This window comes from Montipora capricornis, chromosome 1 (assembly GCF_036669925.1).
Source record: "Montipora capricornis isolate CH-2021 chromosome 1, ASM3666992v2, whole genome shotgun sequence".
NCBI classification, from domain to species: domain Eukaryota; kingdom Metazoa; phylum Cnidaria; class Anthozoa; order Scleractinia; family Acroporidae; genus Montipora; species Montipora capricornis.
The window spans coordinates 35,439,977-35,463,926 of NC_090883.1; the positions used below are offsets into that span (position 1 = coordinate 35,439,977).

Genomic DNA, 23,950 nt, shown 5'->3' on the forward strand with positions numbered 1-23,950 from the left:
ACCAAAGGCGCTATAGATAATTATAGCAATTTAGTATATCCATCAAATTAGATCCGCAAGATATTGGCGTCCTGGCATGCTATTGTTCGTTGCACTACAGCTAGAATTAGGTAGATTTCTCGATCTCTAAAATTAAAACTAAATATACATGTATGCTATCATGATCTTATTTTGCTTTCCAGTTGAGCCTAACTGGGTTGGACCTTCTTCACAAAATTGTAGACAAGCTTGGAACTAATTTTCGCAGCCATCTTTTGCCAGGTAAGTGACGACAAGTGAAATTTAACAGATGCATACTGTAAAGTAATTGTTGGTGCCAAGTCGCATATAACGTCGCGTTTGGTCTCTGCAAATACGATCTGAACAACCAAAAATCTAGCAATCTCAAAGCGAAAAGTAATTATTTTGAAAACGGTCCTTCTTAATATTTCTTTAACCTTGAAGAGTCGCGTTCGCTTTTAATTTGAATTTCAAGCTATCTTTGTGATTATTGATTTCCTTTGTAGCACTCAGATGTAGATTATTAAACGCCTTTATCTTCCTACACAACTTACGGTTTAAAGCTGTTTTGATTTGACTATTTAGAAATCTCCATAAAAGCATTGTGAACTTTATATTGGTTTTTAAGACTAACATTAGATCATTAAAAATAAATAGATTTCTTGCATTTAATTTCCTTCCACAAGTGTCTAAGCTGGTTTCGTATTGTTAAGGTTGATCTCTTTGATGCAACTATTTATTTGAAGGGAATGATTTCTGTCAGTCAATTTGTAACGTTCGACAAGAGAAGTCTGTGACTATTAAAAAAAGTTATGTTTTTATTTTTCTTATGGAGTGTTTACATGTATTATTTTTGGTTCATGCTGTGTGGATGTTCTAAGATGCAACAACAACAATGGTTTAGTGGTATTCAACTTGCAAATAACATCTGAAAGCAAGTACTAGCTTTTCACCATAGAAATTAATTAGGTAAATTCTATTGCGACTGTGCATTATCAGTCACTAGTGAGAAAATCTAAAAAAAAAAACAGTTTGGCTGCATGTTAAAGCAAAATATTGAATGCCTTGAGTGAAAATTAAGCTGGTTGTTACATCAAGAAACTTTTGACAGCTATTGATAATGACATTTTCCACGACTATTAACAGGTCTCAAATCGCTTCATTTCAGTTGTTACACCAATTTGTGGTTAATAACATAGCACAATAAGGTTTGCATCTTAGACATTTTTGTATTCATGGATGCATTGTTTGTACAAGCAAAAGAAAAGATTACATAGTTGTAAAGCGTTGCATGAATATTTCTTCCTTGGGAGTGTAACCAATTTTACAGACAGATTGAAACAACATTTGATTTGATAAGCCTTGTTTACAAGCTACCATTTTTTCTTTTAGTGGTAAGCTGCTGTTTTTTTGTCTCATAACTCTTTCCTAGCTGTGCTGAATAATACACCGTTTTCTAATTTTGGTAGGATTTATTGTTGTTTGTTTTGAAATCACTGTTATGCTTCATTAGCATTGTATGGAAATGTGATTTTTTATACCTTTTTCCCCTATGCAAGATGTAATGATATTGAACACTGGTTTTATTTACGCTAGTTATGATTCATTGCAATGCGTGATTTGCAATGAATGCTTTATATAATCCTGCAATATAATTTATAACTCTAAGAACATTGTGTGTTTACTTGAAAGAAGTTACAAACTTTAAACTTGATGAAACTTTAATCAAACTACAGGCCAACCTGTTGTGGTGAGATTTTGCAGATAAGGACTCCAATTGCCAGTTGTTGAGCACTCACCTTTCAATCAATGTTTGGCCTAGATAAGTAGAACATCCTTGCAGATATGCATCTAGGTTGTCATTGTTTAAGAGATTCATACCTCTTGCTTAGCCTGTGTGTGACATTGCTTTAATGTTTCATGTATCATATCAACTCCTACTGATACATTGTAACTTTAATCACGACATTGTGGAACAATGCCACTCAAGATTATCCAAAGGTTTAGATTCTTTTTCTTTTAAGACTTGTGTAGATAAATTTCCATATGTGTGGTTTTGTTTGTCCTGGATTCTATTCATTCTGCCTTGTTCAGGGATAGGTGATGGAAAGTCACTCAGCATTTTTGACTTGCCAAAGTCTTCATTTTCTGATTTTCCAAGTCTAATTTTATTTCGTGTTGGGTAATGTCTTGGAAACTCTAAGTACAGAATTGTTCGGTGGACTCAAAGGTATTTCTTTGTTTTTTGTCCCTAGGATAACTGATAAGTACATTTCCTTAATGGTGTTAACAGTTCTTATCTTTAGCAAAGATTAGTTCCTCAAGTTTTGAAGACTTTTAACACCTTTTTGAAGGATTGTCAATTGGCTTGGATTTGGTGTATTGCCAAAACCCTGCAGTTACTTAGTTTCACATTCATGAGTGATTTTACAAAAGAAAATCCCCAACCAACCTCTTATTTTTGCTTACGAACTATCCTTTGTTGGATAATAAGTATTAGTTTGTGATGAAATAAGCAGGGATTTGAAAGCAGGACCTGTCTAGACAGTTTGACAGCTTATTAGAGTCTTCTGGACTCCTGGGTTTATTTGCTTGTGTGAGGAGTACGTGTACTTTACATGGTGTTAAATGCGTCATTCTGCTTCAAATAATATTAAAGACCCACTTGAAAACAAAAGTGCATTCAGAAATTTGGTGAGGACATTGGTTGTAGAGAAACCATGCAGGAGAGATCTTGGGTGTGTCATTTCCTTAAAATAATGTTAGCAGTAAATTGTTATTTTTTCAATAAATTATATAAGTACCCCTGTTTTGCTTTGTTGGTTGTGGCTTTATTGGTGTGTGGGTGGCAAAGAGTAAGTCAGACCTTTCTGCTTTTTATGGTGTGATGTGATTGATGAGCACCCCTTGTACGCACCTTACCCTCACTGTGGGAGATACTCGTTGTTTCCGTGGATAAGGCACATATTGAATTGTGGCTGAAAAATGAGGGTTGTCACGTACATCTGTAATGTGCATCAACACTCAATTTAAATTTTACTATTTTTTCATCTGAATTTTCCATTGTGTGTTTCATACATTTTACAAAAAAAGTGAAACTACAACTGTAACTTAAAATGGTGTGAGACCTTTGAGTGATACTTTGAAGCTGTTTTGTAGGCAAACATTATGAAAAATGTGACTGCAAAATCAGGCATTCATACATGTAGCTCAGTCATGAGTTGAATGTCCCTTACTTTTGATGACTTGCGTACTTTTTGCAGCAGATGCAAGGCATTAATATTGATGTGCATATGGTTGAATCTGTTGTAACATTTTCAGTGGAAATATTCATCATAGCAATGAAAAGTATTTGGGGCTAGTTGTACTTGAAATAATCCTTGACACTGGGTTTCTTTTGTGATAAGAGGGCTTTAAATTTGTGACAAAGCACAGGTCCTAAGGGTCAGAATAAAGTTTGAACACTATTGTTGCATGTTTTTGGAACTAATTTATTTACTTCTGTTCTGGTTAAGGAATAGTTAAGAATGAACAAATATTATAGTTTTGGCACAGGTGTCCTAAGAACCTGTGCACGGGCTAGGCTGGACCAAAACGTTTGATGTATAAATCTGCATCCCATGGATAATTTTCCTTAAAACCTCCTATTTTCAGTACTTGAGCTGCAATCAGCAAAGGAATAAACAGAATGCTATTTGGTTCAGGTTTTCTGAACATTTTTTGTGTTTGTGAACAGATTGAAATACTCCTAAAACACGCTTCTTTATGTACATTGTATACCTTGTACCTTGTACATACTAGATAATATTGCCCTGTAGATTTTAAAGGTTGTGTTCGACATTGTTTTTTTCTCTTTGGCCTGTAGTTTTTTCGTTTGTGTAGATTTTGATTTGTAAAGTTCAGTTATTTTAGTTTCTCTTTAAATTGTCACTCACTACTCAGGTGAAATATTTGACTTATTAGTTTTAGAAGATTAGAAAAAAGGTTATGACCAATTGTCGTAGCAGTGGCAGTACTTGACCTACTTTAATTTTTTCATGGTTAAAATATCATTGACACAATATATTGCCTTCATTCAAAATTCAATTAGCTTGTGTTCAGAAGTCTTATTAATCATGCCAGTAGGAGACCATTGAGATTTGATTAACAGGAATTAAAAAGACTCAGCTATGTACTTCCCAGTGACACTAAAAAAGTAGTCTTTTGATTGCATGCTGTGGCTTACATAGTGATTGTTATTGAAGGCAAAGTGCCATGAAATAAATGTCCCCTTGGTTAATAGTTCATTAAATAAGTATGTTTAGATGACCTGTTGAACACTTTCATTGTAAAAGACCACTCAAAATCAAATGCCTTGACAACACCTGAGGTGCAGGAATCATTGTTGCAACAACCATTGAGAAATCCATTTGCTTTAAGATTTGAAGTTTTATTTGCAACAAAAAAGGCCGAGAAGGATAGTGTTGCAGTGTTAGTAAAAGAATTCGGATGCAGCCATGACGTGTCATTTGTGTGGACATCTGCTTGAAGAAATTTTTATTCAGGATCCTAAAGTTCTAAATATCTTTTGGTCTAGCCTAACAGGTACTGTAGATAAATTTTTGATTCAGTTGAAAGAAGTTATATTAATTTTAAGAACCTTTTGTTTGCTGTGCCATAATTTCCATAATCTTTTTCAATACATGCAGTATATCAGGTGCAATTCTTGTAAGTGTCTTGCTTTTGAAAAAATGTGCAGTCACAATTTCATCACTTGTATTTCAAAATTACCTTTTCCATATTTAAGGCAGCATTCACATGTGGGTACGATAGCTTAACAAGAAATACATTTGTATTTGACTCTATATTACATTACTGTGGGAGAGGCAAGTGTGTCTGGAAATTAAAAATACTTTGTTTGACCAGAAGTGAAATGTAGGTTGAAAAGACCAAACTTGATATTTGTGAAGTCGGAAAAATAATTATTTTGTAGAAATGAGATTGATCTTGAAGGGATGTTTACAATATTTATTCAGAACTTTAGCCACATGTTCATTATGATTGTTTGAGAGAATATTCTTTTCCTGATTGAGGTTTCAAGATCTCTGTTGTATGGGAAACTGACCTTCAAAGGATTAAACATTTGTTGTTTTGGACTCAAATGTTCAGCTCTCCTGCTTTTGAGAGTTGCAATATTGTATTGAGAAATTCAGACATTCTTTGCTGAATTAATATAAAGTGGTCACGTCATGATGTACGGTATTCAAAATTGAAATTAATGTAAGACAGAATGACATCAGTAAACTATTTTGACTTGAACTGATCTGCTTACAGAATGCCTGCTTTTTTGTGTTTCAGTTGTGCCATCCATTATTGATCGATTAGGTGACAGTAAACAACAGGTTTGTACATTTGTGTCATATTTCTGTTACATAGACATGTATATTTTTCCTTTTCGATGCGTTGTCTCCTCAAATGTTCGTTTTCCCCCTTGCTTGAGACCTTGAATGATCACTAAACAGCTGATGTGTGGGTCTCACTAGGTTGTTGAAGACAAGGAAGCTTACACGTACATGCACATGTACATGTAGCTGTATCCTATCAATTGTGAGATCTACACACTGTTTTATACAAGCAATACAATAAAATTCAAAATATAACTAGCCACTGTATTTTATCTGATATGGAGTATTGCTTTAGATTTGACAAATTGTCATGTAGTACACACCAAATTTCTAAGTTGGAGATGAACAAACTCAGGAAATGATGAAAAAAAGCAGACAAGTTAAATTTATTTGCCATGTATACTAATAACTTAAGGGTACACTGTACATGTGATAAAGAGTGTAATAATTTTTGAATTACATTGTATGATAATTTATACAACAAATTATGGCAATATTTGTAGTTAGGCTTGTCTGACAGTAATTACAAGTAGTGTACATGTACATTGTCATGGCCTAGTACTTAATTGCACTCTAACTTGTTTGTCCTTGTCAGGTCTGAGTTCAGCGCCTATATGCTTTATCATTTACAGTGCATATACACATAATGGTTTCCTCCTTCCAGTTGGACTTGTAAATGCCACCATGTACATTTAAATAAATGCTAATTTATGTACAGCTGTATGCTGTCTCAAAAGTTTTGAAACTGCGTAAATGGAGTTTTCCTTTCTGTTTGTCTGTGTCTGAACTCTTAGTAGAAAAAAAAAACAGGATTTATTTCTGTGGCAAGGGCCCAATGTAAAATCCAGTCCAATAGAAGTAGACTGGAACGAGAGCCCTTTTCTGAACCATTTACAACACAACTCATCTTTACACAATATTTCATGTCTTGATGAAAGAAAAGCCTAGAAATTAGTGTGCCAATCATATGATTTTATCGGGAGATCGCTCAGAAGCTTAGTGATTTCAATATTGAGCAAGGTGCATTGCATATATTCTGTATGGATTGTTCAATTATTACAATGCAAATCACACAAGGAAGTCTTGGTAGTCATATTATTTCCTTTTAATTTTTGCGTGTCTCAGGTACGCGATTCCTCTCAAGAGCTGCTGCAGAAATTTATGGTAGTCTCAAGTCCTCAGGTAATGTGACGGTCATGATGAATGTACATGAACATGTAGTGTGCAACTTTAACAAAAGAATTGTGTTGATCCATTCATACTTCTTTTAGAATGCATTAGTGGGCTTCAATTGCTGTTACAGTATTTAATGTGGAAATGCATGCTACCCTTGAAATTTTGAAGGTGTATTTGCACCCAGTGGAGATACGTTTGATTTTGACAAGACGAAGAGAAGAGAAAAGAGTTTGTTCCAAACCTTTCACAATAATAATTATTGTGGAGTTCCATCCAGTGGAAGAAACCTGCATTATTCTGTTTAAAACAACAGGATCAATAATACCAATCTTTTTGCTAATGTTTTTGTTAAAATTTTCTTACCTTCAAAACTGATTCGTTAGACCTCAGAGAGTAACGGTGTACTGCAGATTAATGAGAAAATGACAGCGGCCTTTTAACCAGTTTAGAAGTACATGTTCAGTGTGTTAAGGCAGCTTATTAAGAGTCGCAAAAATTAATGTGAGTTTCAGTGTCTGTTGTGTTGAATTCTGAGTGCAGGGCTTCGTGTTTTTCTTGATCCATGCGACTTGTAATTTTGAAGTTACAATGTATGTACAGCAGATCATTAACTAGGATCAAATTCTTGTGCAAAGGAAGAACTGTCATCTTAACATTAAGGCTTACACTTCTGCTATTGCTACTAGACATACAGTACATGTACATGCAGTTGTAAAATCCAAGGAAAAAAAGGAACTTTATTTATGTGAATGAAATAGCAAGTTTTAAATGCATTTTACTTACCTGAAGGAAAACCCTGGACACTGACACTGTAGATTTGTCTGTATTAGATGAAAGAAAATACCCCTCCCCACCTAACAGGCCATTTTTGTCATGGACCCATTCTACTGTAGACCTGTGATCATCCACAGAGCCTTTTGCTGCCCTATCTTTTTTGACTCGCTGATGCCGTTAAACCTAAGTTAGCAGACTTTTGTTTAGCTTTTTCTAGAGCTTGAAATCTTTTTAACTTGATTTTTGCCTAGAGCTCATTCAGACTGAAATATTTTTTCCACAAGCAAAACTTTTTGTAGGAGATGTGTGACACTTTAAAATGAATAAACAAGTAGAGTGATATAAAATAAAATATTAATAAGTGTCAGTAGTTTAAAAAAAAATCATAGACGTTTTGAGTGTGGAACCCTTCTTCAGGGCGAAGAAAACCGTTGAAATACGCAATCAGAAGGAAGCACACAGATGAGTAGTGGCGCGCGCAAGCATCAAGTCACTTTGAGATAAAGTTGAAATTGATGTTACGTCCATCAGGCTGTACAGTTCCCAGCTGGAAAATCAACTTCATTTCAGGTTTTTTCCATTGGAGATTAGTACCGTAGCATAACTGCAAACCCTGTATCCGGATATCTGAGATACTGTGGCAGGCTGAGTTGAAATGTTGGGCCACAGGGAAACCAGGAGTGTTGTTCCGTATACTTTGTAAATGTTCGCTAAAATGACTCCTGAGATTCTGTCTGGTTTCACCGATATAATTGTGGTTAATTGCAACAAGAAGATGCTGGTCTTCCGCACTTTTAGGTCCACAATGGAGCGTTTTTTATTCGTATGTGCACAGGCTCACGTAGGTCATGCGGTCTACATTGGGAGAGTGTTGTACGGCCTTCGTTTTTTAGCGGTTCTCAGGATTGGTATTTTTTCTGCTTCCCTCCCTCTACTCCCCCCCCCTCTTTTCCCCACTGTTATCATAGTGTGACAGGTGCCCAGGTGTCTCCGTGGCTCATGGCTGGGTTGTGGGGATTGCTAGCCATGAGAGCGTTTTACTGTCTTGGGGCTGGCTGATCACATTGGAGACCCCTGGACATCCCGTGCATTCATCTTCTACTGAGCTTGATGAAGTTGTGAAAGAATGGAAGGACATTGGGTACAGGATATGCACTATACAAGATTACTGATCTGGCACGTAAAATGGCCATGGATGGAAAAGGAGCATCGAGGACCTCATATCGCAGTCTCATGACTGACATACGCACAGGCTTGGCGACATGGATGTTGATAGGCACTTATGCTACTCTGATCAGTACGTGCATGGTCAGTTGAGTGTACAAGTAAGTTTCTTAGGTTGAGATCGCGTTTTTATGCTACGACAGGCAGTTGCGAGTAGATATGACGGGTGAGCTGGTTGGTTGATAGAATGCAGAAGTTCTGAAATAGAAAGTGTTTGATTTGCTTGTTGAAAGGGTGGACGGTACAGTATGTGAGATCAAGAGGTACTTTGTCAGTGGTGCTGACCCTCAGCTCAGTTGGGCAAAGAGCATCAGGACATTTGATGGTTCTGACCCTCTGTAGATCCTTTTCAAGAGAAGCACGAGGATAACCAAGAAGGGAGAAGAACGTTAGCATCTCATTCGATCTTCTCGTGAAGTCATCATCTTTAGAGCAGAGACGACGAAGGTGGAGAAACTGTCTGTGAGGTATAGCACGTGTGCAGTGTTCAGGATGAAAAGAAGAGAAATGAAGGTAGTTGTGAATATGTGTTCTTGTAGTGGATGGAGGTTTCAATCCTATGATTAGAAATGTGTGGGTTGATGTCCAAAAAGGGCAATTCAGTTTCCCTGATGGTGGATGTAAATTGAAGTGCCGGGCGGAAGTTTGAAACGAACTCAATAAAAGCGTCGAGTTCCTCTCTTCTACACGACGCTGCTTCAACGATGTCATCAATGTATCTCTTGTGTAGCTGAGGGGTGAATCCTGAGTACTGTTCTTGGATGTTTTGTTCGACATAACCAAGGAATAAGCTGGCATTGTTTGGCCCCATTTTGCTCCCCATTGCAACACTCCCGATTTGACGATAGTATTCCTTGTTCAAGGAGAAGGAATTCATGGTACAGTAAGTACAGTAACTGTTCAGCGAGTCTTGTGATCGCAGATGTGGAGGGTTCTTTGATTTCACGTTTATCCAAGTAGTGAGTTAATGCTTGTAATCCACTTCATGTAAAGAAACTTGACGTCCATGGTGAACAGAAAGCAATATCCAGCATCAGTAGTATCAAATCTGAAAGAGTCAAATATATAAAGCTCGTGGCTGGTGTCCTAAACATACATGTAAGAGGTCAGGACTCCATCAAGGTAAGCTGAAATCTTTTCAGTAGGGCAATTACAAGCAGAAACTATGGGTCGACCAGGGTTGTTTGGTTTGCGTACCTTCGGTAGATGATAAAAAAGTGATGTACAAGGTGTGTCAACGATGACATGTTTGGCTGAAGGTGGTAGTGCGCAAGTAGAAATCATATCGTTGATAGTGGTTTGAACCCTTTTTTGGTACTCCTGGAGAGGGTCTTCACTGAGCCTTTCGTGAAATCTGAGATTGGATAGCTGTCCATGAGCCTCCTGAAGGTAAAGAAGGGATGACCAAACAACAACAGCTCCTCCTTCGTCAGCTGGTTTGATTACCTCGTCCGTGTGTTGTTGTAGAGTGTGTAATGCCTCCCTTTCAGAGTGTGACAGATAAGTATACTGGCCAATAACAATCTGGTTTAAATTAAGGGAGTTGACAAAAAATGACAGTGATCAATGTAATGATTGACAACCGAGAATTGGCCTTCTGGAACAGTCCATAAAGATATCTCCGCATCAAACTTTGCGAGAGCGTCGGGCTTATCTCTAAGTTCAGAGGATGTTTTGTTGTTGGCTTGATCGTGAAAATGGGCCTTGAGTCGCAGACGGTGGTAGAATTTCTTGCAATCAGCCTTCACATGATATTCATCAGTTGACCTTGCTATTAACAGGGACGAAAGTTAAGCCTTAACCCAGGACTGATTTTTCAGCTGCTGTGGGTGGGAGGCCGTCAGGAATAGTGACAACACTCTTCTTGACAGGCACAAGATCTTGTGTAGCACTATTCCGGACAGGTACCTTTTCATTAATAAGGAATGCAAATTTCTTGTGCTTGAGCATTTTCATTGCAGAGTACAAAGGGGAGTTCATTTTAAAAACTCATTGTCTATCCCGTTGGTAATGTGTGGTTGTTAAGGTGTTAGGTAGGTGATCAGAAAAGCGTATCAAAAGAAAAGAAAGCTTTTGTTGGTTAGCTCGCAGACTTTGACTTGGTAATTCTGCTCAAACGTTTGTTGTGATGATCGCCAGTCACAGAGTAAAACTTTACTCAGAATGCCTTAAGAATCAAGCATTTATGCAGACAATGGCTAATGAAGACAATGTGGCTAGAAACAGTTTAGTATTTACTCTACTCTTAAAAGTGTAAATGGCCACTTTGTTGGCAAATGATATGGAATCTGTTGGAAGGAAGTGGAAACTGTGCTTGAGGTTATGGTGTATTTCTGTAATGGTTTTTCTGATGCTAGGCATCGTTAAAAAGTTGTAAGTGGCACCAAGTCCTCGATTTTAATAACCAAAACCTGTTGTAGGAAATGAATAAATAAGTAGATTGATATAAAATAAACATCAAAAAGTGTCAGAATTAAAAAAAAAAATCAGACATTTCGTGTGTAAAACTGTTGAAATACTTGTTTATCATTTTTCCACATCTCTAGGTTATGGCTTTACATGTAGATTTCCCATCCTTTTTTGGCATCTAAATTTCCATCCCCCTGAAGATTAAGATCATTTGATTCCCAGCCCTGAGCGAGAGGGGTCACCTCGCAGCTCTTACAAGGTCTCACCTGATTGGAGACCACCCTTGAGGTTTAACAAAAGAACAAATAACAGAAACAATGGACCCTAGGCCTAAAACAAAAGGGCCATTGTTTCTGTTACCCTAGGCCTAAAACAAAAGGGCCATTGTTTCTGTTATTTGTTCTTTTGTTAAACCTCAAGGGTGGTCTTCAATCAGGTGAGACCTTGTAGGAGCTGCGAGGCTACCGAGCGAGAGAAAAGAAAGCAAAATGTTCCAGGGTTGAAGTGGGGCAATGTGAATGCTTATGGTCAAGTTTTAGCCAACTTTAAAAAAAAATTGTTTTTTTACACAGCATGTTCTAGAACAGTAACTGTTGATTCCAGCTTTTACTCACAAGGCTTGGAGAGTTCGAGAAGAAGTACTTCAGTTTAAGCCAACTTTAAAAAAAATTAATGTTTTTTTTTACACAGCATGTTCTAGAACAGTTGATTCCAGCTTTCACTCACAAGGCTTGGAGAGTTCGAGAAGAAGTACTTCAGTGTCTGGTTACTTCACTTAATGAGTGAGTGGGTTCGCTCTCTTTAGTTATTTTAATAACGTTTCATGCTCATAAATTATCCTTAAAATCAAGAATGTTGCCTTTTTACAGCCTTTTCTCAGCACCACTGGAAATCTCTTATCTTTTTTGTCTAATTCAGCTTTTTCTAAGGGGAGAACTGGCCGGCCAGACCCATCAGTTTGCAAAGAAAATGCAATAATTTGAAGGAACACTTGCATGATAAATCCCTCGCATTCTTCCGGAGGATTGTATATCATCCTCGAAGAGTGTTAATTTGAAGGCAGTGTAAAGTTAGTCCTTCCAAATGCCTGGTGTGGCCAGTGAGTTCTGTCAAATGGAAAGTGCCTTAAGTAATTTCCCTGAAAAAGTTTAACTGACTTAAGTTTCTTTTTGCATTTTCAGATTTGGTCCATCATCACTGACCATCTCGAAATTTGTGCCACACATTTGTAAACTCTTAGCAGACCCAAACAGCCAGGTGAGGTGTTAATTTTTCAGTCATGAACTTCGCTCTCTAGACGCAAACTCCAACTTCATCTTTTCGTAGTCTTCATTGAAGTTTGTCAGGAGTTAGTTCTGAAAACTTCACTGTGAAGTTGTCGTCTTGGAAGTGCTTCGAACACACAGCCGAGCATTCGGTGGGCTTCCAATTTGCCCGCTTCAGTTGAACAAAGTCAACCTACTTTTTTCTTCTCTTTCTTTTCTGCGGGTTCTCTGCTCCTTAAAAAGGTACCGGATGAAGTCCAATACCTTCCTTCTGATTTGGAGGGTTGTTACACCCAAAAGCAACACAGGTATCAGGCAGTTTCGTTGAGCAATTTGTTGATCACCATGCTCGCAAGAGAAATCCTGGTATGATGTAGGAATTGTGCTTGACCCAGACCCAATTTGATAGTTTTTCACTCTGTAATGTCTCAAGTGGGGGCGTTTTTTGTGTACATTGAAAAGTTGTGAAAAATCGAGGTTTTAACCAAATGAAAAAAATTGTATGAAATCTCGCTCAATGCAATATTAAGATTTTTTTCTGGCACAAAAAATATTTTTGGGCTTATGGGCACTTTAATTTCTTTGTCTGTCACCTCGACAAAATTGGCATGTGGCCATTTTGAGAAAACACTTACAATGTGGGGCAATGTGCTTAATAATCACCTCAACGGCAACCAAACAGCTCAGAGAATTTTCAATAATCACCTATGTATTAAATTATACTAATTAGATATACAGTATATACACATTGAAAAGAAGTGCCTTTCTGGTCATCCCAGATGACCAGAAAGTTTGTCGGGCGGCTAGTTTTTGGTAAAGTGAAAAGGTTAGAAAAAACAACAGGCAACCCAGTCAAAAATAGAAAATGTTTTACTGAAGCAGCACCCAACTCAGTCTATGGTTCTCTGATGTCAATGTCTGATAGTAACTTGTGAAGTTAACAATAAATAATTTGCCGCAGTTGAGCATTTTCCCTTGTTTTGAATATCTGTGGCTTTTAGGAAATTCACATGTACTGTGATGTACGTGTATCTGACAATGGACCCAGACTTCCAAAAAAAAACTACAGGCACACACTAGAACTGTGGGATCCTCAAGCTCCAATGCCATGTGCGATTGCTTCTCAACACAGCATGCATTTAATTGTATGGGGTTTCCCAATGGGCAGCCAAGCATTAATCAGGGCAATCAAATTTACAGGTTTAGTTGCCCAGCTTTTGAAATAGGGACTGGCATTTTTTTTTAATTTTTAGCACTGTATTCGTGTAGCCTACTTGCAGGCTCTGGGTCTTTTTGTTGCAACTTGACTCAGTTGCATGTGAGTGCAGTTACTAGGAGTTCAAGCTAGGCTTGGACAGGAGAGGAAAAGGTCTCCTCATATTGAACTACTGTAAGCAAATATCTGCTGTAAGCATCACAATTTGGTGTTTCAAGTCTGTGTTAAAAATTCCCTTAGGTTCGAGATAGTGCCATCAGTGCTCTTGTGGAGATTTATCGACATGTTGGTGAAAAAGTGAGAGTTGACCTTAGTAAGAAGGGAATACCATCATCAAGGTCAGTATCTGCGTGATTGTTTTTGTAAAAGAACTTTTTTAATCTGGACAGATATAACTAAAAATTTATATAACTATGAAGGTTTTCTTTTGTCTGTCCTTAGAGGGACAGAACTTTTCAAAACAATCTTGTGGTTCTTATAAGTAGCAGTGCACTGCTGTCTTTTGTATCACCCAGGTTAACTCGCAGTCTTACCTGGACACATTCTTTTTCATAATATGATCTTGTTATTGTTATACATGGTTGTAATTATTATTATTAGTAAGGAGCTCCAATTTATCTCTCAACAGGTTATCAATTATTTATGCAAAATTTGATGAGGTAGCCAGATCAGGAAACATGGTGGTGAACGAACCCAATGGTATTTTGCTGTTATTGTGTTATCAATATTTTCAATTTATTATCATTATTAAACACATGTGTACACACTAAAGACATTCATTAGGATACAACAGCGACTTTTAAATTCAAAATTTCTCTTTTTCTGAACATGAACAAATTGCACTGTCTCGTTAACGAAATGCTGTACATCAAACAATTAAGACCAAGGCTGATCATGCAAACAGATTCAATCTGTGCTAAAGTCCTTGTCTAGCTCTTCTTCACTTAAATATGCAAATTTAGAGTATTTTATAGCTTTTATGAACTTGCATATTCATCTCCAACTCCTTGATAATGGAAATTCGGAAATTTAAAATAAATAGGTAAAAGAAACAAATATTAATGGCTTTATTAGAAATACCAGAAACTCATGACCTTGAAACTTTTAACTCTGCTTCAGAGCTGGGGTTTTTTGAGTTAAAACTTTTCCTTATTTGGATGTAAGGTACCTGGTGCATTACAACTTCAATCTTCTTTTTGTCCATGTATTTGGGCATAAAATTGGTGCCCACAAATCCCCAGCTTTGTTTTAAGAAAAAGAGTTGCAAGTTACATGCTTCAAATATCATATGCTTCTGGTAGCACGTGTGCATGTTCATCCACCATGGGCCTGTTCGCCTACTCATTACAGTCACAAATATTAAGTTAACTCAAATAAACTGAAATCAAACATTTTAGGAGAACCTGGAAAAACCAGAGTACCTGTAGAAAAACCTTTTGGAGTAGAGTAGAGAACCAACGACCTCAAGCTACATGTGAAGCTGAGTCTGGGAATCAAACCCCGGGCCACATTGGGAGGAGGCGAGTGCTCTCACCACTGTGCCATCCCTACATCCCATTCATTACAGCAAAATGTTCATCATTAATATATTTTATTCAAGCTTCTTGACTGCTTTTCAAATAATTCAAGAGCTAAATACATTTACTACGTATAACATGAGAATTTTATTCCGTAAAGCTCATTTGTACAAATCTATACGCTTTATTTTCACATGTGGAAAAGGCTTAATACAGCCATTCAGAATGGCGTACAGCTATTTCACATGTGGAAGTATAACCAATCAACGATAGCGTAAAGGCGTTTCCATGCCAATCACTCGTGCATCTTGTGCAAATCGTACTTTGTTATTGAATTAAATTAAATTTGCATTTGGTTCTATTGTTAGTGAGTTTTTGTTTCTAATTTGTGTTCAGAAAACTATTTTAATGAAAATTCTCGTCTTATGTGTAATAAGCAGTTCACGACATAGAAAGTGCTTTGTACGGGGTTTTATTAGGGGTGGCGAATGGTAAATGCGAGACTTTGCGAGACGGCGAGACCAGCGTTTTTCTTTGCGAGCCCGAGACATTTTGACTTTTTAGATTGCGAGACCGAGACTTCAAAGTGTTTGACATCTTCATATAAAAAAACGCGACTGCGAGACGCACATAACCGCTCAAAAAAAGAGACTGCGAGACCCGTGAAATTCGACTAAAATTTTGCGAGACCCAGAATTTTTGATGAACCATTCGCCACCCCTTTTATTCACTCGTTGTTTGTGTCAAAAACACAAAACAACTTGTGAATAAAACCCCGTACGCCGCACCTTCTATGATGTAAACTATATGTACTGTACCTCATGTAAAAATTATTCACAGCTTATTATTTAATATACATGTAACACCACCAGTGACTGCTTCCCACTGCAGGATTATATAGTAAACCTCTAATAATCTGGATGAAGTTAGTAGATGTACATGTTGATTATTACTGTACAGCACCTACGTGAAAAAAAAAAATTGGAATGGATGATGACATTGTTCTGAACATCTTTCAGGGCTTTTTTAAGCAAAAATGCGAAGAAAACTCAGCTGAACTCATTAGTAGCTGACAACTAACTATTTATGCAAAAAATTAAGGATTCTACATTGTCCCATTTCTGACCTAAGGGATACATACTTTGTACAATGCTAGACTAATAAGGTTTACTGACATACACATGTATTCATGGAATAAAATAGCATATAATCGTGAACCGTAAACCCACATTGACTGTGGATGCAAATTAAGGAAGACCATTGAGTGCACTTAATGCATATATTATATGGACAGAATTGGATAATCATTTTTATTACAGTTTTTTAGAATCACCGACACATTTTAAACTACCATGAAATATTAAGTTTAAAATGAGTTTGCATTCATTACATAAAGTGAAGGGAAGACAAAGAAAGGTATGCAAATTGATGAATTTTTACTGGGATACTTGTAATTTTCTATTAACCGTTTACATTCCCGTGATGTCAGGGAAATGTTCCTAAAATCCGGCCCTGCTTCTTGGCCAATCTGCATCTTTTTCAGCATGTAAGAGTTTCCATGTCTTAGTGTTGAGTTTGGAATATCCAAAAATAACTAGCATTTTTGTGTGAAAAGGGTTTTTTTACCATACAATTTTTTGTTTGTTCTTTGTTAGGTGGGTATTATTCTTGTCCAGTGTTGTATAAACATTGTAATTTAAATATTCAACATCTTTAACTGCAGTCATGCATTCTAGAATATTTCTTCTCAGAAATTGCTCTGTTAAAAAATTTGGCTAAAAAAAGATCTTCATTACTACAAGTTTTCTTGTACTTTCTTCAAAGAAGAATCAGACGTTTTTATTCTTCTGTAAGTTTCTTGGCATAAACATTAATTATCTGTCATTAGCTTGGAATTTTATGAAAATTTGAATATAATGCACACCTCAATTTTTACTTTAAAAATAACCTATTTTCATTGTATATCAAATCAGCCTTTTTAAGTTGCTTTTAGGGAAAAAAAACCAAAAAGCAAATCCCAAATGTAACACTAGAACAGAGCTTCTCTTGTTATTTTTATTAATAAGTAATTTCATCTGTCTGTTTTGATGAAATATTAACCAGTGACTGACCTTTCTATTGGCTGAGGGCAGTTTTAAATTCAAGTTCAGTTGCATACAAGTACTATTTCATTGATTTGGGCATAGTATATTTTTGCTCCTGATTATGTCTTAGTTTTGGGAAACCAGCCACTGAAAAATGCTGTTTTGGCCAAGTTTTCTAATATAGAACAGAAACCACAATTGGCTGTTTGGGAAAGCAACCGTTGCTTCTGAGTACATGAGGGACAGTTTGCAAATCAACATGGCTTTCCTTGTGTTTGTTGATTGAGCATGAAGTAATTTGGTGAATGTGGCTTGAAGAAAAGCAGCTATCTAGTTCAGAGTTGAGGAGAAACAATATTTTCTTGTGATTACCAACATGTGGCTAAGAGTTTTGTGTCTCTTGTCAAAGCAAGGGACCCGAAGACTTAGGATTCTACAGTTCTGTTTTTGAAGCTTGGATATGGTTGATGATCTTTTGAGCACTGATGGGATTTCAAAGGAGTATTTAGTGATTTTAAAGCAGATTGAAGACTACTGTAGTCGAGGACCAGAGATTGATTTGGATATTCAAGGGATCACAAATGGTAAATTCTTCTTCTTTGATTGAATGTTATGTGATGTCTGCAACAGAGGCTTCATGATTTCCTGTTTGTGCAAAATCGTTTGTCATTTTACAGATAAGACATCTAGCTTAATTCTTCATTTCCTTACTCTAAAACGTTTGTTTCTTTGATGAAAGAAGACTTCAGTTTGTATTGTTGGAACTTTTCTGTGGCAGAATTTAATTTTCCCTCTGTCTGCAATTAAAAGGTTTTGCATGAAACCATTAACTTTTATTTACCAAGATTAAAAAAAAAAACTAGAATGTATTATTTTTCTTTTACATTCTTTCCTTGTTTCTTTTCAACACATGATCATTTCAACCAAGCTCTTTGTAATTTTTCATTGTAGGATTTTTTATATTTTGACATATAGTCATATTGTTTCACTACTTTGACTTGTGATAATATATTCAAAATGAGTTTGTGGTCAAAATGCAAATCGTTTATTGCTTTAATTTTGTTTACCATAAGAGAATGGTATACATGAGTGGCTTTATTCTTTTCATTTAACTGTGATGCAATTTGATTTTTCTAACTCCTCTTTTTATTCATGTACATTTTTTGGCAAAAAACGTGGGTTTGATTTCTAGTGTCTTTGTTTTTGACATATAGCTGTAATTGGTTTCAGTTTATGAGATCTCTTGATGACACAATTTTGTGTTCTGAGTGATTTTCCTTCTTCACTCTTTTCCTAAAACCTCAAACATCAGTGTCCAAACCCATACAATTATTACAGTTCATTTCTACAAGGGAAACAGGACGGGAGTCATTTGTACATGTTTTTTTAAGGCCCTTTAATAGGATTGAGTTTATTCAGCTTTATTTACCTACTGATCAAAATAATTATTGTTGCCTAAAATCATCCATGCTTTGAAGACTGGAGTGATTTCATAAATCCTTCATGTTAATATCTTTCTGTGTAACTGAATTGTTGTTTGTCTTAGATCACTGAGACTACATTTTAGCCATTGTCTGAAAAGTTGTAATTAAATACTCTAAGGCTTACCCACTACCCTCAGAATATATGATCACCATGAGCTAGCCTTTGACACTCTCAAAAATGTTTGGAAGTATTCTATCAACACTTTCTTGTTCCCTGTCACCTTTTAGATAAAAAGTATTTTCATTGAAAGGTTTATATGCCATGAAGTATAAAAAATATTGTCTTGAAGAATAAATTATTCTTACATCAGAGAAAGCTGTAGTTTGTATTTTCCTCTGAGAATTTACATGTAAGTCATAGTTTGCCTTTGCTCGAGCCTTCCTCTTGAAAAGGTCAGTTTGTCAATCAATGAAATAAGATCAAGAGGCAAACAATGATGATATACATGTACACAAGTCATTTTTCTTGACAATACTAACGTTTCTTCAAGATAAGTTTCTTGACAAGAAAATTATTTTGTTACAACTTGGTATAATAATTTGTTGCCTTTCTACAAACTACTGGGTTGTGACCTTGTGTACAACATGTGAGAAGAAATTTAATATGTAAGATATCATACTTTGTTCATAGCATGTTGTGTAACAAGACACTGACATTAGTAAATTATATTCAAGAGCACTGTGGGTTGAGGTCCAATTCTGTTTTGTTAAATTTTACATATTTTCAGTAACACAATTTGTAATTTTGGAGATTTCTTAGTTTTTCAACAAAGAAATTAAATATAACAATGACATTTTGCGTTCTCTTTGTATCCATTGTCAGCTTAATTTCTTTTGTATTTGATTGCTTTGTGCATATTCAAAGAATAGTCTTTTGTACTGTTGTTTAACCCATTTACTGCTAGGCGTGAGAGTTACCGGTAATGTCAGACTATATTATTCCCCAATTGTGGGGGAGGGGAGGGTTCAGTAGTCAAGTGGTTAACTTTTTGATGTTTACAATGTAATGACAATATCATCATAATGATTTGATAGGTATTAAAAATGAGCCTTCTGTCTAATATTATCTGTATCTTAGATAAATATATGTTATTTGCCAGCTGGGAGGTGCATATAGGGAAAAACTGTGACCAAGGTCTTGAAAATGCTGACCGAGGTCACAGTTTTTTGCTATACGGACCGACCCTTAAGGGGTAAATACCTTTTTTCCCTCTCTCTCTCTCCTTTGCTCTCTGAAATCAGCTTTTTAATTGTTGACTCGCACTGCGCTTGATAGTGAATGTACTATTAAGTGACTAACAAACTGAACGTTTCGAACATAAATATTTTTATTTGAATTTCCAAACCTCTTGTCTAATAAAAAGTAACTTCTGTATGTAAACGGATTTGGTGAAAAGTAAATGGAAATTTAAGGTCATCACACAAGCTAATGCAACTTAGGCAAGGATTCCGCCCGCTGTGAGCTGGCCGGGTGAGAAAATTCCGCCCACTCCCGAAACCAATCAGATTGCAGGATTTGTTGAATTCCGCCCGCTCACGCACTGAGAAAAAAAGTAAATGAAGATTATTGTTAAATATGTTGATGATGAAGAAGAGTGAATGATAAATGAGAAGGCGACAAGACAATGCAACAATTATTAAAAGTTAAATGAGAGCTTATACTTAAATACTGTTGACCTTCGCTGTTTAAAATGGATGTTTAGGCTTAGCAGTAATTTTGACGCTGCTTACGACCAATAGTACTCACTTGAAATACGTAGTATTTTTGGGGTAGTCCATGGGCTGGCATAGGGGTCAGTGTTTTTCGGGTCACCCCATAGGAAGAGACATGGTGTCACGCAAGGTGACAATTCGGAAATTCAAAATGCTGTATTTTCAAAACGAAAGACATTGTGGAACTGGAAAAAAGAGTTATTTCCACTAGTAGCTCATCTTCATCCCTCGTTTAGATGAAAAATTCAGAAGACCTTGTGATTTTCATTTTGTAATTTGATGACGTCACAGTAAAAACCATCCAGATGCCAATTTTTGTTTTGCTCAAATTACAATGCAAAAAATGTATCCTTCCCCGGTCAAGTCAAGATTGCTACCATAAAAACTCTGAGATTTTTTGGTAAATAACAACAGCATCTCTTTAGATCTTAAACACTATTTAATGTAAAAGAAGAAAATTTCATAAGTGATCTGAATTTAGTAGACAAAATCAACGCATAATCATTGTGGCAGAAAAGTGCTTTATGAAAGTGCGCAGAAATTCTCCCATCTTAACCCTTTCACTCACAGATTTTACTCTGTCTAACGCCAGACGATTTTACTCGTCAATGGGGAACCCCACAGGAGTGAAAGGGTTAACAACAGCTAGATTCACTCAAAAACTATGTCCCCATTAACCCTTTCACTCCCAAGAGTGACACTTATAGATTTTACTCTGTCTGACGCCAGACGATTTTACTCTTCAATGGGGAACCCCACAGGAGTGAAAGGGTTAAACAACGTTTTTGTTCCAATTTGCTTAAAATAAATACTGTGCCTCGTAAAATCACAGGTGGCCCAGACTCAGAGGGTAAAAAATTATCAGGATTTGTATGGGAATCTCAATAACAAACTTAAAATATTTACATGCAAAAGTTCTCAATAAAAAAGCTGTGCTTTATTGTCCTGGTAACTTTTTTGTTTTTTGTGTGGTTATTTGCCCGATTGAATGTGATTTAAGCGGCATCTCAAACTCCCAGGTTGTCACTCACACCATAAAGGAAACGCTGGAAAGTAATTTCTAGCTTACCTGGCATCTTGCTGATAAAATTAACCACTCTTCTCCGGCTTCAGTCATGCTCAAACTCTGGCGATGGCCACACAGATAAATTTACTTCTTTTTGACCAAGTTTCAAGCTCCAGCAAGCATCTATTGCGGAGAAACAATGAAAAATATTCAAATATTCAAAATCCTTTGAGCCTCGCTTACAACGAATTTGGACACGGCTTGTCAACCGCTCGCTTATTTGCTCTCACCGTATCGAGGCTCGAGTGTACAGTTGACCAGCCGTGTCCAAATTTGTTGTAAATGAGCCTCAAAGAATTTTGAATATTTGAATATTTTTTGCTGTTTCTCATCAATGGATGCTCACTGGACCTTGAAATGTGGTCAAAGAGAAGTAAATTTATCTTTGCAGCCATCGCCGGAGTTTAAGCGTTAAGTTTAAGCGTGACTGATGCTGGAGAAGTGTGATTTTATCAGTGAGATGTGAGATAAGCTAGAAATTACTTTCCAGCCTTTTCTTTATTTCGGCACGAGTGACAACCTGGGAATTTGAGAAGTCGCTTAAATTGCATTCAATCAGGCAAATAACCTCACAAAAAGCGAAAAAGTCTCCATGACAATAAAGTGTGGCTTTTTTATTGAGGACTTTTGTGTGTAAATATTGTTTTAAGTTTGTTATCGAGATTCCCATAGAAATCCTTATAATTTTTTACCCTCTCAGTCTGGGCTGCCCGTGGTAAAATATGTCACATTATTTCCATGCTCCAGTGATTTTCTGTCTGTGATTCACTCAATCTCGACCCCAGAGCTCTTCCTGAAACAAAGTGTCTTCTCATTGGTTTTCGTGAAAAACAATCAAAAGCGTCTCTAATTGGTGCATTCATGTTAGCACTTCTAAAACTGGTAGCTTGTTTTAGGTTTGATTGGTTACCAGGAAATATCAGTGCTATTACGTGAGTTGGGTTCAGTGAGTAGCGTATCGTGTGTAAATATGGCGAATGTTCCAAGGGATTTTGTGTTTTTGAAAGAGTTTCCATGTGCCCGAACCGTGTCACGCGTGACCATCGCCTGCGGCTATTTTGATTCTTTATTAACCCTTTGACTCCCAAACCGGCTTAAACCGGCCAGGCTTAGTATTTTACTCTTTCTAACACCAGACGATTTTACTTGTCAATGGGGAGCCCCTGGGAGTCAATGGGTTAATACTTTGACTTGTGGAGAAGAGCAGTTATTTCCCTGTGGAACTCAGACATTTGAATGAAATCTTGAAAGATTTTCTTAAAATTCTTCCAAAAGCGACTGTGTCTTCCCACATGAATCTTGACTTGACGTTAAGTGATTTTACTTCCTAGGACCTTGCACATGATTCTGATCATGCTAGAGCAGAATTACTGTCAGGTCTGATGTTAAATCACGAAATGCAAGGATTTTCCTGTCAATCAAATAGCAGGCTACCATGTTAGGGCTGTTAACGGCTACGGGAAAAATGCAAAAGATTTGAACCATTTCAAAACGTTTTTAAAAATTGAAAAAAAAAAAAAAAGAAAGAGAAAAACAAGACGATGAAAATGAGATGCCACAGGCCTCCCACTGAACAAGTTTTTTTGTCCGACCAGTGTGGCTGCATGTCAGGTCAAACCTTGTCCCTAGCCTGACATATGACGGGCTTATAGCAAAAAATTATTTGCAAGCCTGTATGTACTGATTTACACAACAGCCATTTTGTGAGTAATACAATATAAACAGGAGATCTGGTTAAGGGTGTTTAGAATGATCAACCATAGACAAGCCATTGTAAACACCTTTCAAATCCTCCTTAAATACAGTATTATATCTAATTTGTATCTAACTTATAAAATGAATGTGTGATGTAGGTTAATTATTACTGCTGTGTATCAACATCATAAATTACGGAATGGTCAGTATAAATTAATTTTAGTTTAGTAGTTAGGGAAACATTTGAGCAATAGTAATATTTTTCAGGGGTACAGCCTTATGAAGTGTGTATATTTTTTCGGAAAATTGTCTTAAATAGACACTGGACTGCCGGTAAAGTTTTCATACATGTGAAAAAGGGCTGTGTCAAGACAGTACGCACTTAACTATTATATTATTGTATATATCACCATGTACTCATTTCCTTTTGAAAGCTCACTTATTTTCCTTTAAGCCTAATGCCTGTGTTAAAAAAAAGAAGAAGAAAAACTTGTACTCAAATTTTATTCTCAACCTTTCTTCCTTGCACCAGCAATACAATGCTAACAGCCTTGTTTTTCTTGTCTTTTAGGATCTTCAAAACTGAATGGCGAAGTAGAGACAGATGGGGCTAAGGTGACTTGAAACTTAGTTAATAAGTTAGAGCAAACTGTTTGCTCAATTGTTATCATGTCATTAGTCTTAGCTTTCCTTAGCATTTTGTTGTGTATTGTGTGGTAAGTTGGTGGCCTTTTTGTTGGATTTTGGCATACATGTGTGCATGCCAGTTATGGTTCTGACCTCATGTGCAGGGCCTCAAAATGGTTAGTGTTTCTCGTTCATTGTTTGGATGTACGTTATTATTTTGTGCATCTTCATGTGTGCCCATGATTCATTTTGATCAGCATGCATGCTCGTTGCACATTATAGTTTGCATTGCTTCTCCCACAATTTCCTTTTTACC

General features: G+C 36.5%; 1 protein-coding gene and 1 long non-coding RNA gene across 7 annotated transcripts in view; one reads left to right on the forward strand and one right to left on the reverse strand.

Moving 5' to 3' along the window:
• The window catches only part of LOC138040411 (uncharacterized), a 6,407-nt gene extending 4,496 nt beyond the window's left edge, over window positions 1-1,911 (reverse strand). The window contains exon 1 of the long non-coding RNA XR_011130686.1: window positions 1,800-1,911. This is a non-coding gene — a long non-coding RNA (uncharacterized lncRNA). The remainder of the gene's footprint in view (window positions 1-1,799) is intronic.
• Window positions 1-23,950, forward strand: part of LOC138040377 (CLIP-associating protein 1-like) — a 73,815-nt gene that overhangs the window by 680 nt on the left and 49,185 nt on the right. For 2 of the 6 annotated variants that reach the window (XM_068886118.1, XM_068886113.1), the window contains exons 2-9: window positions 183-261; window positions 5,338-5,381; window positions 6,510-6,566; window positions 11,658-11,749; window positions 12,149-12,224; window positions 13,689-13,786; window positions 14,077-14,147; window positions 23,579-23,622. In XM_068886118.1, the coding sequence (XP_068742219.1) occupies window positions 183-261; window positions 5,338-5,381; window positions 6,510-6,566; window positions 11,658-11,749; window positions 12,149-12,224; window positions 13,689-13,786; window positions 14,077-14,147; window positions 23,579-23,622 (561 nt within the window). Of the gene's footprint in view, window positions 1-182; window positions 262-4,315; window positions 4,585-5,337; window positions 5,382-6,509; window positions 6,567-11,657; window positions 11,750-12,148; window positions 12,225-13,688; window positions 13,787-14,076; window positions 14,148-17,062; window positions 17,634-23,578; window positions 23,623-23,950 lie in introns of those variants that run through there. The other 4 variants (XM_068886130.1, XM_068886124.1, XM_068886133.1 and 1 more) reach the window with 4 other exon arrangements.